Source organism: Phragmites australis, chromosome 1 (genome assembly GCF_958298935.1).
Source record: "Phragmites australis chromosome 1, lpPhrAust1.1, whole genome shotgun sequence".
Lineage (NCBI taxonomy): Eukaryota > Viridiplantae > Streptophyta > Magnoliopsida > Poales > Poaceae > Phragmites > Phragmites australis.
Window position 1 is genome coordinate 47,776,040 of NC_084921.1, and position 16,001 is coordinate 47,792,040.

The window sequence follows — 16,001 nt, forward strand, 5'->3', positions numbered from 1 at the left end:
AAACCACTTTTTGGAACTAAAAATGCCATTCTACCCAATTGCTAGTTCAATCATTTTCTTGACGATGATTATGTGATTTTTTTCGTTTACGAATCAAAGTGGGTCATTTGGGTACTCACTTGCATCTCTACCTATTTTATTTTCTCCCGGAGAACAAAATTCTATTGCCAAGAATCATATGGTAACTCGACAAGAAATGAAATAGGTAAACTCTGCCCATTGTTCCCCCGACATAAACGACCTCTCAAAGGCGAAAAATCCGAAATGATGCATTATGCGAGCCAGGTGCACAAACAGAAGATAATTTCTATTACGCTAACACTATAATTTCCATTTCTTGTATAGGCGAGCCAACAAGAGCTCGTTTACAGCAGTAGCAAAAATGGGCAAACAGAAGAGAAGCAACACAACTGCTATCTTCGTTGCCATGGACAAACATCAGCATTCAGTAGTACACAAGCTAGGAAATGTCCGCTTATCATGCAATTTATTCTTCTCGTACTGCTGTACACATGGACTCTCAAAGTAACTGGTTATGATGGAGTATTACAACGAGTCCAACATATTAGCCAACTGATCCCTCAAGTTTCAGGTTCATAAGTGCATCCACCTCCTGCGCAAACTCGTAGGGAAGGTGCTCAAAAACAGATCTGCAGAATCCACCGATCATGGCGGCAACAGCCTTTTCATGATCTATCCCTCTTTGCTGGAAATAAAATAGCTGGTCCTCTCCGATTTTGGAAGTGCTGGCCTCATGCTCAACACGGCCACTAGTGCAGCCCACCTGTTACCAACAAAACTCGATCAAAATGACAAGGCAGAAATGGGTGCCTTAGACAGTTGTTCAAGCGAGAGCATACAAAATATGGCAACACCAAACTATTGCAGAAGTAAAGACAAATGCTAAATGGTAGTAAAACAAACTACTTTACAAGCACATAGGGTCTGTTGTTTCCAAAACCAGACATGTCAATTTCACTGAAATATAGATATAGTAGTTGGGATACACTGATCGCCCGCATCGGAGGTACAGGCAACTTATGCAAGTGCTTGTATGCATTGGCATGTGCGTTCACATGAAAGGACATATGAGCTGGTGTGTGCCTAGAGACCCCGACAACTACACAGGATATCCATAATAGTGAAAGACACTAGAAATATGAGGTTAACTAGTTGAGCTAATTGAATAACCTAGAGGTGAAATAACATTTTGAAGGTATGATGAGTCAAGCAGATAAGCACAAAGGCCTGTAAGATGTGTAAGGAAGGAATGCATGATCTGAGAAACAAAAACGAACTCATGTCAAGCATGAAAACAAATCTATCTTAGGAAGAAATGCAAGGAGTGGAAGCGGCAAAATGTACATTAGTGTCATCTTTTAAGCATCCTGTTTATTATCTAATAAAACAATATGCTCAAGTCAATGGCCACCTTTATCAAACAAATAATCTGCTAGAGAGGAAATCGTAAACTAGCTTAGCAGATATATGAGAACTTATATTCATCATCAAATTGAATCCAATAGGTAACAGATGTACCAAAAAAAAAGGCATGTTACTATGTTGGTTAGAACAGCACAAGACTGTGCGAGGCAACGCAGACATTTGGTTTCTTTCCATGGATGTGAGATACAATTGCATTTTCAAAAGCACCAAGCCACATAAATGCTCTAGTTTATGCGACATCACAAAGACGCTTCAATTAGCATCTGACACTACAAATCAACTGAACAATGAGTTGTGCATTAATCTTACAGACATACTTTGATATATATTTATTGCTAACTCATAGATTTTACAGTACTAAATGAAAACTACGCACACCATAATTATGACTAAGTCATCAAGTGTCTAATGATTGTGAACAAGCCATACACAAACGACAAGTCATCTTTTCTTGTGATTTCCACATCGATAAACCTGAACATCCAACTGTATTATTTGCCGCAAACCATGCTACTACAGCACACAAATGTAGTCCCGGATTTTTTTCCACACATCAAAATTTGTACAGTGTATCCCTTAAAAAGAGAGTAATATCTTAAAAGCATCAAACTAAAGACACCCCGATTATGACATTATAATATCATGTCAAACTTCCGATAAAAATTGTATATCTGGCTGTTATGTCAAAATAAATTTTATCTATATCTCTCAACGAATGGAAGAATCTCTAGCTTTCCTTTATTTTCTTTACTGCAAAAATATTCGTAAGGTCAATTAATTGAGCTAGATCAACAGTTTCTTATGTCACATAAGGATCATTTCAGAAGCATGAAAGCATCTTTGCATCAACATACTCCTTGTATGTCAACAGAATTTGTATAGAAATATTGTTAGATCAAACCTAGTTAATGCTAAGGAGGTCTATATAGTACCCTCAACCTAAAAAAATTATCATATTCTCCTAAATGCCATGAAACTCAACCTTAGCATGTTTAGACTTCCGATTTTACACCAAGTCTACATGTTTCACCACTGCATGAACAATAACTGTCTAAATGGAGCATTAAAAGCTTGCCATATCAGTATATCACACTGCAATTGAACCTTACATGCCAAACCAAGAACAACAAAAATGTAACCAGGAAGCAGAATGGCAGAGTAGGTTACCTGAATGGTGGGATAGGTGTTTGCAGCAGCATTATCCCCAATTAGTAAAGAATCACACTGTGAAGAATTATAAGCATTCTCTGCACCAGAGTTCATCTGGACCAGGCCACGGTAGCAATTCCTCGACTTCCCTGCAGAGATGCCCTTAGATATAATCCGGCTGCGTGAATTCTTCCCCTTGTGGATCATCTTCGTTCCAGTGTCAGCTTGCTGGCAATCCTTTGTAAGCGCAACCGAGTAAAACTCTCCAACAGTGTCGTCCCCCACAAGCTCCACGCTTGGGTACTTCCATGTGATAGCAGACCCTGTCTCAACCTGTGTCCATGAGATCTTTGAGCCCCTCCCCTTGCACCGTCCCCTCTTCGTCACAAAATTATAGATGCCTCCCTTCCCCTCCTCATCACCAGAGTACCAATTCTGCACCGTGGAGTACTTAATCTCCGCCCCCTCCTCGCACACAAGCTCCACAACAGCAGCATGGAGCTGGTTTGAGTCATATGCCGGCGCTGTGCACCCTTCCAAATAGCTAACTGTGCTCCTCTCGTCGGACACAATTAGAGTCCTCTCAAACTGCCCGGTCTCCTTGTCGTTGATCCTGAAGTAGGTCGATATCTCCATGGGGCAAACCGTGTCCTTGGGCACATAGCAGAACGACCCATCGCTAAAGACTGCCGAATTGAGGGCAGCATAGTAGTTGTCACCGGGCGGCACTATGCTGCCGAGGTAGCGCCTGACAAGGTCCGGGTACTCGCGGATGGCCTCGGAGATGGAGCAGAAGATGACGCCCTTGGCCATGAGCGCCTCGCGGTGGGTCGTGGCGATGGAAGTGGAGTCGATGACGGCGTCGACGGCGACGTTGGACAGACGCTTCTGCTCGGAGAGCGGGATGCCGAGGCGGTCGAAGGTCTTGAGCAACTCCGGGTCGACCTCGTCGAGGCTGTTGAGCTTGGGCTTGGTCTTGGGCGCGGAGTAGTAGCATATGGACTGCAGGTCCACGGGCGCGTACTCGTTGTCGCTCCAGGTGGGCTCGACCATGGTGAGGAAGCGGCGGTAGGCGGCGAGGCGGAAGTCAAGCATCCACGCAGGCTCCGCCTTGAGCTCCGAGATGCGGCGGACGGTGGCCTCCGATAGCCCCTTGGGGATGGAGAAGGACTCGAAGTCGGAGACGAACCCGTACTTGTACTCCCGCTTCAGCAGCTTCTGCAGCGCGTCCGATTCGTCCTCCGCTGCCGCGGCCTGGGACGACGGCGATGGAGACGGCTTCTGCGGGCCCGTCTGCACGGCCACCACCGAGAGGCGGCCACGCCGGCGCGCGTGGACGCAGCGGCGGGGTCCATAGGACGCGTATCCCACCCCGAGCTTGGAGGTGAGGGCGCACGGGGGGAAGAGGGAGGCGGAGGCGGAGGCGGACATGGTGGGGCGGGGCGGGGCGGGGCGAGGCGAAGCAAATTGGGAATGGGGAAGAGAGACCGAGACCGAGACCGAGGGAATCGGGGGCTGTTGAGAGGGGAGCCGTGGAACGGGTGTGTGGTGCACGCACGCGTGGGTGGGGCGCATGGAAGGCGGGGAGTGAGCCGGCGTTCGTGGGCGGGTCCGGGACTCCGGGGAGCGTTCGCGTGGCGTTCGAAGGGCGGAGCACGGCACTGGATGGGGTTCGCGACGCGTGGCGTTTCCCAGAGAAAATCGTCGAGATTTCGGGGCGCACTCGCCCATTTTTCCCCACCGCTCGGCTCGGCTCGATCTAGAACGGTCGCCCCTGCCGCACACGGATCGGGGCCGTCGAGACGCGATACGACGGCCCGCGCCATCCACGCTCTCCCGATCTCAGGTCTGCGGATCGAACGGGACGCGCGGCCCCCGTCTCACCCGCCACGCGGCAGCGGCCCACCAAATCGCGGTCGTTAAGGTACTCGCCTCACTTTCTCGTTTCACATCTCGCGCCATGGCCGCCGCCTCTCTGCTCCGCTCGCTCTCACGCCACGCGCGCCGCGGCTGCGCGGCCCCAGGCGCGTTCAGCCACCACCACCACCCTTGGTCGCCCTTGTCCACTACCGCGGCGGCGGCGGCGGCGGCGGGCGCGCAGGATGAGGCGCGGAAGGGGTTCCCAGGGCTGGGGCCGACGGCGAAGGGGGAGAAGGCGCGGGTGGTGGTGCTGGGGACGGGGTGGGCGGGGTCGCGGCTCATGAAGGATCTTGACACGCGCGGCTACGACGTGGTCTGCGTCGCCCCGCGCAACCATATGGTGTTCACGCCGCTGCTCGCCTCCACCTGCGTCGGTACGCTCGAGTTCCGCTCCGTCGCCGAGCCGCTCGCCCGCATCCAGCCCGCCGTGTCCACGTCGCCTGGCTCCTACTTCCTCCTCGCCCGCTGCACCGGCGTTGACCCCGACGCCCACACGGTGAGATCCCCCGAGTTTGGGTAGGTGTGTGTTGAACTGTTCCCAAGATTCTTGGAGGAATGCCCAAAGTCCATTTGTGCTAGTAGTCTCAGCATAACAACTTTTCACCTTTTGAGGAGATGAGTGACTTGGACGTCTGGGGTCAGTTGGGTAGACGAAAAAGGAGGCGCATTAGCTTTACTCATCTGCATCACGATCCATCTGGCATGTGCTGCATTTTAGCAGTCTGTACCTTTCGAATGGCTGGGTTGCTGCCTTCGGCCACAACAGTAAAGTACAAAGTTCAAGACCATTTCTGAGTTCTGACCCGTTTATGATTATGATTAATGTGGATCTTTATCTGAACTGTGTGAGCCTTTGAATCGTTTCCCATAAGCCAAAAACGAATACATAAGTATTGGAAATCGGTAATGTATGTGCACATATTCATCCATCATTAGTCAGGTCCTGTATATTTACGTATGTGCTGATTCAGATTATGCACACCTGATACTTAGTGCATTATTTCACTAGTTTGTGTGGTGTCATGGATCAAAGATCGATGCCATCAAAGATTTGATGTGCAACCTACAGTTCCTGTTGCTACTGCTTTGCTATGTGTCTCGGGCTGATTAGAGACCAGTATACATGTCAACAAAAAACATGATGTTTCACGAATATTTACCATCTAATGGTTTAGTATAGATATATAGACTGTGTATTAACTTTACATGTCTAATTGAAGGGATACTACATGAACTTTTCCCACCACCATTAGTTTTTCTCTATGCAGCAGTTCTGTCTATTTATTCACCTCCTTTTGCATTTAGATTGATTGCGAGACAGTTACAGATGGTGAGAAAGATGCCTTGGAGCCGTGGAAATTCAAGGTTGCTTATGACAAGTTGGTTTTTGCATGTGGAGCTGAGGCATCAACTTTTGGGATACAGGGTGTTACTGATCATGCAATCTTTCTTCGGGAAGTTCACCATGCTCAAGAGATCCGCAGAAGGCTCCTTCTTAATCTGATGTTGTCCGACATACCTGGTATGCCTGCTTTTGGCATCTTACATGTGCTAGTCACCCGTCACTGGAACAAAATCATCTGTTATTGCTTTTACACTTCGATTATACCTGCATTATCTTTGTTATAGTTCATTAGTAAGTAGGCTCAATTTCTTATGCTTAGTGCTATTCTGGTTTACGGTTGTATGTGTCACACCCAGTTTTATAAAATAATAAAACCAGATGTAAATTATATGGATGCCAGAATCAAATTTCATACATGCAGCGACTTCATCAGTATATCACACATAGTGTCATTATTACAACGTTTAACTTAAATAAACAGAAAGAGATGAATAAATAGCAAAACACAGCGAAGCTCCCATCTACCATAGGCAATCGACCAGGGGTTCATCAGTCTAACAGTCTTTATCTTCGTCTGAGAAATAGTTTGGTTCTCCTTCATTGTCTAAGCAGCACATTGATATATATTTGTATGAAAATGGTAAATGTGAGTACATATCATACTCCGCAAGTGTAGTAATTAAATGATATAAAAGCTAATAAAGGAACATGCCATAACATGTAAAATTTGCGTATATGTCATCTATGCTAACATAAGGGTTATAAAAACATCCTATTTAACTAGGTGAATCATCATATAGCTACCAACCATTAGAAACATCTTCAAATGTTCCCCTACTACCTGAAATCCACATCAGTTTCCCAAACCAACCAACTTGATACCCATCACAGATAATCAACCATCCAATTGCTACCCATTGCTGTTGATCAACCACCAACCAAACCAAATAATCATGTGAAGGGACTACGCTGCTCTTAATCGCTAGTACGGCTGATATATCAGTTTATACTGTGCAGAGATCGTCCAACTTTACCCACGAGTCGTGATTCCTGTATGCTCGTGCTATCACATGCACACTTCTGAGGTGTGCAGCTAGGTTTCACTATAAAGCCGTTACAAAGTATTCTCCCAACGAGAATAAGCCCCCTGAGGTTTCACCGTCGTCAAAGAGGCATCGCATTACCCAGAAACCCCCTCTTGTGCCTTGTAGCTACAGAAAGAATAACTCTTTTCTTACTACACCACCATTGGCTTATACTATGTTAAGGATCTGCTAATTAATTGATCAGACCATACCCATATAAGCCTCGTAGTTGAACTGTTAATCGGGGTTACCCGTTCCACGAACCGGTCCTTAGGATATCGAACAGACACTAACACCAACCATAATGCTTCCGTGCACTTGTGCATTTCTGCACCATCATCATCTAACCTTCTGTTCGATATCCCAATGTTTCCAGTTGCTACAACAGTCACCAGAATTCCCAACTCATTGTTGCGTAGACCATTAATCATGTTTAACCAACAACTCAACCCTATCCTTGTGCAAAGCTAAGCATAAGCTACCCAATATAACCACTACTGATAACTAGAGTGACAAAGGATATATGAAACAGGGTAATATAAGTAAATGGAATTCCGAATTATCAGTATGCATATTTGAAATAAAGATTGCATTTGAAAAGCTCGGATCAAAATGTTCAAAGACTCCCTCCTCTACCTACTTCCTGCTTAGACTCTTCAAAGACTTGACCGTGGAGATTCTCAAATTGCTCCTCGTCTGCTCTCAATACACACCTGAAAAATACACAACAATGCTAACTATGAACAATACACCCAACAATAACTAATCATCTATGAAAAAGGTACTAAAAGATAGTATACATCGCTACGAACGCGTGAGCACGAAAATCGGCGCTAAAACGAAAAAGTTACGCAAAAAATTAGTTTAGGGTTAAATCTGAAAAAGAAAAGACCTATTTTGAATACAACAGAAAGGGTAGGGGCCTTTTTGTAAAAATAGAAAACTTTATGCACGAAGCTGTGAAAAGACATGGGCTTTTAGGTAGATATAGAAAAAATTAGTAGCTTAAGTGTAAAATTATCAATTTTCCTAAATTAAAATAAATAAATCTGTTTGACTGGAAAAAGGTCTTGCTGACATGGCTACTGATTAGGCATGGGCTGACATGGCCATTGACATGGCTGCCACAGGTTGCTGACGTGATCGCTTCCCGGGCTACTCCAGATCTAATCTGGACCATCAGATTTCGAATGGATAGCTGAGATTTAATGTTACAGAAGGGGTACACCGGATCTAATCTAGGTCGTCCATCTTGGATCTAACGGCTGCGGCACTTGGGAGCTGGTCGGCTGACTGCGGCGGAGGTAGTCCCGCCGGCGCACGAGCAAAGCTCGTCGTCGGGCACGACAAACGACGGCAAGCGGCGGAGGACGACGTGAGGTAACAATGAACCCGTTTGAGGGAGATATGGACGTTACAGAGGCACACCAAGGCTTGACCACAATGCGCAGCAGCGGAGAAGATCGACGAGCGGCAAAGGAGACCTTCTGGCGACCAATGGGCATCAAGATCAAGCCAACGACCTTGCTCTCATGCTTGCGAAGCTAGAGGTCCGATCGGCGAGGATGAGGCAGCTCTAGCGTGGCGGTTGGGCGAGCTCAGCAAGGGCGACAATAGCGGTGGCTGCACTAAGGCTCAGAGAGGCTAGGTCTGGGGCAAAACGGGTGAGGGTGGGGACAGACTTAAATCGGGGGAGGGGGGGGGTAATGCGTAGTGGAGGTTCGGATACGGCCGGGGTTAGTTAGGATTTGGATCGGGGGAGGACGGCGGTACCTTCTGAGTTGGGCACGGGTTGGGCACAAGGAGGGAGAAGAGGCGGGCTTGCAGAAGCGCCAAACAAGGGAGAAAGCGGCCTTCGGCCAAGGTGCCAACCGGGAGAGGAGGCGGGTGGAGTGGTTGGGAGAGAAAAAGGGAAAAGGAAGGGAGATTTGGCCCAGAGAGTAAAAATGGAATTTCCTTTTATGGAAGCATTTTCAAGCTTTTTTCAAAATTTAAACGGTGTGCCTTGGCGTTTTCAAAAAATTCATTTTTCATACAAAGAAACCCTAATGCTACTACTCAGCATGAATGCAACACATTGAAAAATTAATAACCTAAATTAGTTATTTAATTTAGAAATTTGGCTTTTCTTTTAGGGTTTTCAAACGAAGGTTAACACCCTAAATCTAAGAAAAAGAAAATTCATTACTATTCAAAAACTTGGAAATTTAGGGTGTTACAGTTTGTTCTAGTAGAATTTAGAATACAACTAGCTCAGGACTGAAATAGTTGGCTATGAAAAGCCAAAAAATGCCTTGCAACCTAATGTTATATCCACTTGATTATTGTTGAGCACTGATAGACCGATGCATGTGGCTAAACAGGAATTTCAGAGGAAGAAAAGCGCAGACTATTGCACTGTGTTGTTGTTGGAGGTGGTCCAACAGGAGTGGAATTCAGTGGTGAACTTAGTGATTTCATCATAAGAGACGTTAAGCAACGTTATTCACATGTGAAGGATTATATCCATGTGACCCTGATTGAGGTTTGAGCTGTTGTTTTTCTCTATGTGATGTGTTCTTTTTTTACTGAGCACTTTGATATCAGCTAATTCGCCTTTTCATTTCAGGCAAATGAGATATTGTCATCCTTCGATGTGCGCCTTAGGCAATATGCTACAAACCAACTAATTAAGGTTAGTAAGTTCTTTTGGCATTTAGTGTCATTTTTTCCTTCAAAACTTCAACAGATCAAGCTTTTGAGACTGCAAATTTCCAAAGATAGCATGCTGACAGTGGCATGGCATATTGGGATGTTATAAATCTGTTAATGAATTGCATGTTTTTCTTTCTCATATTATCTGGAATATGAAAAATAACCTGTCTGCGCATGTTCACCCACCAGTCAGGTGTAAGGCTTGTGCGGGGAATTGTTAAGGATGTGCAACCCAACAAATTAATTCTTGACAACGGAGAGGAAGTTCCTTATGGTTTGCTGGTATGGTCCACTGGAGTTGGTGCTTCACCATTCGTTAAGTCGTTGCCATTTCCTAAGTCACCTGGTGGAAGGTATAAAAGATTTGTATGATCATATAATTATTTTGTGTCTGTGTGCACCATATACTGAATGGGTTATGTAACCATATTTGTGTGTTTGTGTGTATGCTCATTTATTTGTGGAACTGTGTTTATGTAAATCGTATACTGAATGAGTTGCATTGTCTGCCACATACGCATCTTGTGTACTTTTGAGTGTGGGGAGCATGCATTTGTAAGTATATACTGATGCCATATGCCTGTCTTGTCCTAGTATCTTTAATAGGTTTTCAATGTTTGCAGGGTCGGTGTTGATGAGTGGTTACGTGTTCCTTCTGTTCGGGACGTGTATGCTATTGGTGACTGCAGTGGATTTCTCGAAAGCACCGGCAAGGAAGTGCTCCCGGCTCTAGCTCAGGTAGTTTCATGAACCATCTTGCTGCAACTCAAGTCCGTCACAAAGTGTCTGCAGGTTACTATGCCATCCTGCATTGTTTTCTAAAGCACTGGGAAAAACAGGGTGGAACATGGAAAGGAAATTGAACAAAAGTGATACACTCATACACATGAAAATTAAGTTGCAGATGTTTCTGTTTCACTTGCGGATTTCTAGATTCAGTTATTCTCTTTCAGAAGAAATGTTGGTAAGATAATCCTTTTCCATTCCACTTGTACTGTTGAGCAGGTTGCGGAACGACAAGGCAAGTACCTCGCCCGCCTGCTCAACCATGTCATGAAAGCAGGAGGAGGGCATGCAAACTCCGAGACCGAAGCTGATCTGGGTCCACCCTTTGTGTACAAGCATCTAGGTAGCATGGCAACTGTTGGAAGATACAAAGCTCTAGTTGATATGAGGCAAAGCAAGGTTGGTTAATGTTTCTCTATTTGCAAACTTTGACGGTTTACTAGCTGCTCACGAGTTGACTGGGACAATTTCTCCATTGTCAGGAGTCGAAAGGGATATCTCTCGCAGGATTTGTAAGCTGGTTCATCTGGCGCTCAGCATACTTGACTCGTGTTATTAGCTGGAGGAACAGGTTTTATGTGGCTATCAACTGGCTGACCACGCTGTTATTTGGCCGGGACATAAGCCGTATCTAGAGTGTCTGTCTGTATATGTCTGAACAGTATAAGTTCGATTCAGTGCTATAGGCCATGGTCACTTGCTTTTCTTTTTCTTTTCCTTTTTTTTGGGTCCGCTTCTATATTTATGTCTGTTGGCTGCCTAATTTTAAGTTTCAAATGCACAATTCGCTTGTAAATTCTGAATAAATGTGAGGATACCCCAATTACTCGCATCTGTCGTGAATGTATAACACTTGTGCAGCTGTAGGTTCTTCCTTGTGAAATAAATCAATTTCGAGCAAGATTCACTGGGACAAATAGATGTTTTTCATGGCAGGAAATAAGGTATTGAACCTAGAGAAGGAAAGAACAATATCGAAATAGTTCCGAGCACAACGTTTAACAAAAACGGTATTTGAACTCCATATCCAGTCTGCTGTTGTAGATTGGTCAAATGGGCAATGCAGTGTAAACTGTTGAAAAGATATAACAAGGTGTGCTGTCGAGCTAAGCTTACCAAAAGACTGAAGGCTACGAGGCTAACATAAGTTACCTCTTATCCTTCTGAACGAAACTATTGCATAAATCACGAGTTCACGGGAGGGCAGAGCATCTCGTTGCCCGAACCATCAATAATAACTGAAAGATACTATGGTGAAAGTAATTTCATAGACGGACAAAAGAGCATGAAAGACCAAGCCGTGGACCTTGTCAAGCAACAAAGGCAGTCCGTTTCCTGGCTGTTCATAAACTCAACTATATACAGCATGCCAATTTGTTCAATGGATCTTCGTGTTAGAATCAGCCAATAAATAAAATCTCTATTTGAATGCCTATTATTTGACAGTTGGCAGGAATGAGATTGTGAAGGATGCGCAATCGAGCATTCAATTTATTAACACGAAAATTCTATCCAACAACAACAGTTAAGATTCCTCCGTATAGATGGCACGACCAATAACTTAATCTGAAATTGAAGGTGGTGCAGTCTACACAGTACAGAGGAACTGAACAAGCAACTGTCTCACTGATACCTAGTAAACAGGTAAAAAAGAGAAGAAACAACATTATGCTACAATGCAGCAGATATCACCCAAAATTATGAAATGCAATAGCTGAAATCAACAAAGGAGATCATGTGAGTTTGGAATAACATGGATATCAAGAGGGTTCAGTTCATCCTGCGTCTCTTGTTCCGTTGGAGGCCCCCACCATCCACATCCAAAGAACCCAGGGTGTTGCTCCTCCCTCTCCTCCTCAGGGATCTCGAAGACCCTGCATTACTAGGTTCTCCTGCACTCACAGAAATCCCAGCATCCCCTTGTATCACTGTAACAGTGCTCGAATTAGATGCTTGATCTGCAGAAGGTGCTCCAGCAACATGAGGTCCATCAACTGTTGGCTCATGATTTTGAGGATTCGATGATGAAGCAGATCCTCCATATTGGCTTGGTGAAGCTATTCTTCTAAGGTCACTCATGGCAGTTGCCAATCTTTCTGTGTTTGCAATGCCAATATAGGCAAGACGCTCCAAAAGATCAAGTCCATCTGGTACACGTGGAGTTGAGCCACGTCTGGATGATTCTGATGCGTCATTTCCAGGCAATCCACTATCAGGGCCAGTGGAATCACCATCAGGGGGGTTCTCTGCTTCTCTCTGCAACCGCCTTCCTCTCATCCTTGTGGCCAATGCCAACCTACTTAGGCGACTAGCATGTTGAGCACTGTCATTTATTTCCTGCAAAGCAGATTCAGACGGCCCTTCAAACCTACTCACGCTATTCATAATCTGCTGATCAAGAAGGCGCCTCCATGATGACAATATCCCATGCGCCTCACCAAGCCTTCTTGAGATTGGTCGCATATGGTGGAACTGCTGCCTAAAGCTTTCAAGGCGATTTCCATGTGGTCTTGGCGGAATTGTAGGACCTGGTGGCTTCACATCTTCCACAGCCTTTTCTCCGTCCGAATTTCCTCTACCATATATGGGAGTAATATTTGCATCTGTGACCTCGCCTTTGCAGACCGGGCATTCCTTGTGGTTGGAGTAAACATTCAACCACTGATACAAACACGGCCAGCAGAAGAGATGGCCACAGGAAGTGACTACCGGCTCACTAGCCATCTCAAAGCATATGTTACACTCAAATGTGGCGGCAGTCTTGCCCCGCTCCTCAGCGGACTCCAACGCACCTAATTCTGCGCCGTCGGCAGTCACTTTATTTACTTCAGCAGTATCATCCGCAGGGTCATGCTGGGGCACCAGCACCGCGGCGTCCTGCCCAGTGGGGCGAGCCTCGGAGCTGAGGGGCGGAAGGTCAGACCTAAACCTTCTCGTGCGGAGCCACCGGCTTCCAGTCTGCTCGAGCAGCCGCCGGTACCGAGCGGCAGTGTCTGGGAGAAAAGATGAGGAGGCCGTCGACGACGAAGGCCGGTCCTCCCAACCCAGAAGTTCGCTGGCTCGCACCAGCGGAGGCGGGGGCTGGAAGGCGAACCCAAGGCCGCCTTGGAGCTCAGGGATGAGCGGCTCCGGAGGTGACACGTACGGCAGATGCGCGTCCGGAGCAGGCGGGTCCTCTGGGTTGTACGGGGAGTACACCTCCGGCGGCGGAGGGGAAAGGTCGGCGCGGGAGGGGGAGTACGGGGGGTGCAGGGGCTCCGGCGGTGGCGCGTCGACGGACGCGGCGGAGGACGACGGGGAGGAGGGCATCGGGGTGCTGAGGGCAAGGTCGGACCCGAGGTCGGAGCGGCGCGGGCGCGGGGCGCGGGGGAGGCCGAGGTAGAGGTTCAGATCCATCCTCCTGCTGCTTCCCGCCGCCTCATCGGCGTCCATCCGATGGAGAGGCGCCCCACAGCCGTAACCTCCGCTTCCCTACCGAGCCGCCGACTTCCCACCTCACCGAGGCCGGGGGCCGCAGGAAGCAAACCCTATCTTGGCGCGCGGACGCGGCGCCGGGGACTGGGTCATGAGCGCAGGAGCCGTGGAACGCCCTCGCTGCCGCTGTTGAGGAGGATTAGCAGGCGACGGCGGAGAGGCGAGGCGCGGCCGCCGCCGGCGAAGGGAGCAGTGGCGGTGATGGGGAGGGGGGGGGGGGGAGGGGTGGGTGCGCGACCAAGATGGGCAAGCGTTGCGAATGAGGGCTTGATATATACCGGCTGTCGCGGAAGGAGCGGATACCATTTCCACGTCAGTTAAACCGTTTAACCGCTGGACTTTTCACCGGCTGTTTTACCCTTTTTAAAACAAGCTACTTATTATATTAAAAAAAGATAAACATACAATATAAAAAAAAGTTTGCTCATTTCTATCAAAAGTTACTGCATTTGTCACCCTCTAGGTTACCTATCCGGTCAAAATGATAAGTAGCTTCAGTCCCTTTTAAGGTAATAGGGTTGTTAAGCATGGTTGTTCATTATTGGTGAATTGAATGGATATGTGACTAAGAATTTGGTTGAAATGCTGGCTGTGACACCCATTGCGCTAGGTACGATTAGAAGCGTTTGTTGAATCTGTATTCGGTGAACATATGGTGTCTAGTCTTAGGTTCACATATGTATAATACGCAATGTGGATTGCGAGGCCATCCTCTGGCAACCAACCTCTATGAGGTCCAAAGCTTGTTCTTGTTTGTGACTCAGACAAAGAATTTGCATTTTGGTAGAGCTGATGCTTTTCAAATTAGCGATTGGAAGTTCATATCCATTGAACCCAGAAATTGCATTTTGTAGTTAGATGCTGTTGTGTACTCATGCATGCTCAGCGAATTTCTAGTGATGACGTCTTGGATGTTAGGTCATAATTACACCTGTTGGACAGCAATCCATAGCTACACAAATTCAGTAATGTGTTGGCCTGTGATACCTGGAAGAATCGCGATGTAATGCATCTAGGACTTGTTTGTGATGGTTTTGTGTAGGGTTCGTCGTTTCACTCTAGATGTTAAGAACATGTGTGGAGCAATGTCTTTTGATCATTGTCCTTGAGGCCAAGCATAGTGCTAGAATTATGTCATGTCATCATTGCCTATGATGATGTTAGTGGAAGCAGGGAATAGGAGCTTGTTTATGTTATTACACGGAATTTTTTATCTGAACCAAGGCTTGTGTTGAACCTTCCATTCTTGCCACAGCCAGCACAATTAGAGAGCTCTAGCAAAGTTAGCGAGATGGAGAATACCTAATTGCCTTTTTTTGTTGGCATGCATACCTTCTTCTAGTTGACCTTACATTTACCTCATGTTAAGGCCTTGATTCTAGACCAAAGGAATTGCATTCACTGCTGACAATCACTTTGAAGACCTGTTTTGGAGCTTTGAGGGGTGTGAGGAAGTAGATTAGCTGGGAGGTAAGCACTAATTTGACGAGGGTCAGGCGTCTGCTAGGAGCAATATTTTTCCCTTTCCAGCATGCAAAGCTGTCATTTGATTTGTCTACTACGGGTTGGAAATCCACTTGCTTCAGCCATCAGATGGTGAGAGGTAATCCCAGGTATTTGATGGGGAAGCGTGTGCGCATGGCTGGTAGCTTTGTGAGCATATCATCTAAATTTAGGCATGCACATCTGATAGGCGCCAATGATAATTTGTTGAAATTCATCATTAGTCTAGTTGCCGTACCAAAGAGGTTTAAGATTTCTATGAGAGGCGATGCCTCATCTCTTTTCGGAGTGGTAAAAACAACTGCATCATCATACATTGAGATGCGCATATCTGTGGTGCACCCTATGAGACAATTGAGCAAGCCACCCTCAACTGCAAGGTTAAGGAGGCATTGTAGAGGGTCGATGGCCAGGATGGAGAGCGGCGATGAAAGAGGGTCCCTTACGTCCACAACCATAACTAATTGGTGCATTAGGTACGACACTTAAGAAAATCATGGAGGAGGTGATGAGGAGCATTGTGATCCTATCTTGCCAACATGTCGAGAAGCCCAGGTGCTACAACAGAGTAAGGAGGTACTCCAATTTATTTGAGTCAA

The 16,001-nt window shown here is 46.4% G+C and overlaps 3 protein-coding genes across 3 annotated transcripts; 1 reads left to right on the forward strand and 2 right to left on the reverse strand.

Moving 5' to 3' along the window:
- Positions 1-286: 286 nt before the first annotated feature.
- LOC133923743 (uncharacterized) lies at positions 287-4,189 on the reverse strand. The gene is made up of 2 exons (XM_062369018.1): positions 2,614-4,189; positions 287-784 (listed from the first exon to the last, which is right to left on the reverse strand). Exons 1-2 carry the CDS (start codon positions 4,168-4,170, stop codon positions 566-568), a joined length of 1,776 nt encoding a protein of 591 aa, XP_062225002.1. The 5' UTR covers positions 4,171-4,189; the 3' UTR covers positions 287-565.
- Positions 4,190-4,367: 178 nt separating this feature from the next.
- Positions 4,368-11,336, forward strand: LOC133923761 (internal alternative NAD(P)H-ubiquinone oxidoreductase A1, mitochondrial-like). Its single transcript, XM_062369025.1, has 8 exons — positions 4,368-5,011; positions 5,821-6,037; positions 9,309-9,469; positions 9,554-9,619; positions 9,829-9,992; positions 10,263-10,377; positions 10,645-10,824; positions 10,908-11,336. The coding sequence occupies exons 1-8, from the start codon at positions 4,556-4,558 to the stop codon at positions 11,058-11,060; spliced, it is 1,512 nt and encodes a 503-aa protein (XP_062225009.1). The 5' UTR covers positions 4,368-4,555; the 3' UTR covers positions 11,061-11,336.
- A 558-nt stretch (positions 11,337-11,894) lies between these two features.
- On the reverse strand, positions 11,895-14,112 carry LOC133923753 (uncharacterized). Its single transcript, XM_062369021.1, has one exon. It carries the CDS (start codon positions 13,855-13,857, stop codon positions 12,196-12,198), a length of 1,662 nt encoding a protein of 553 aa, XP_062225005.1. The 5' UTR covers positions 13,858-14,112; the 3' UTR covers positions 11,895-12,195.
- Between the last annotated feature and the right edge of the window lie 1,889 nt (positions 14,113-16,001).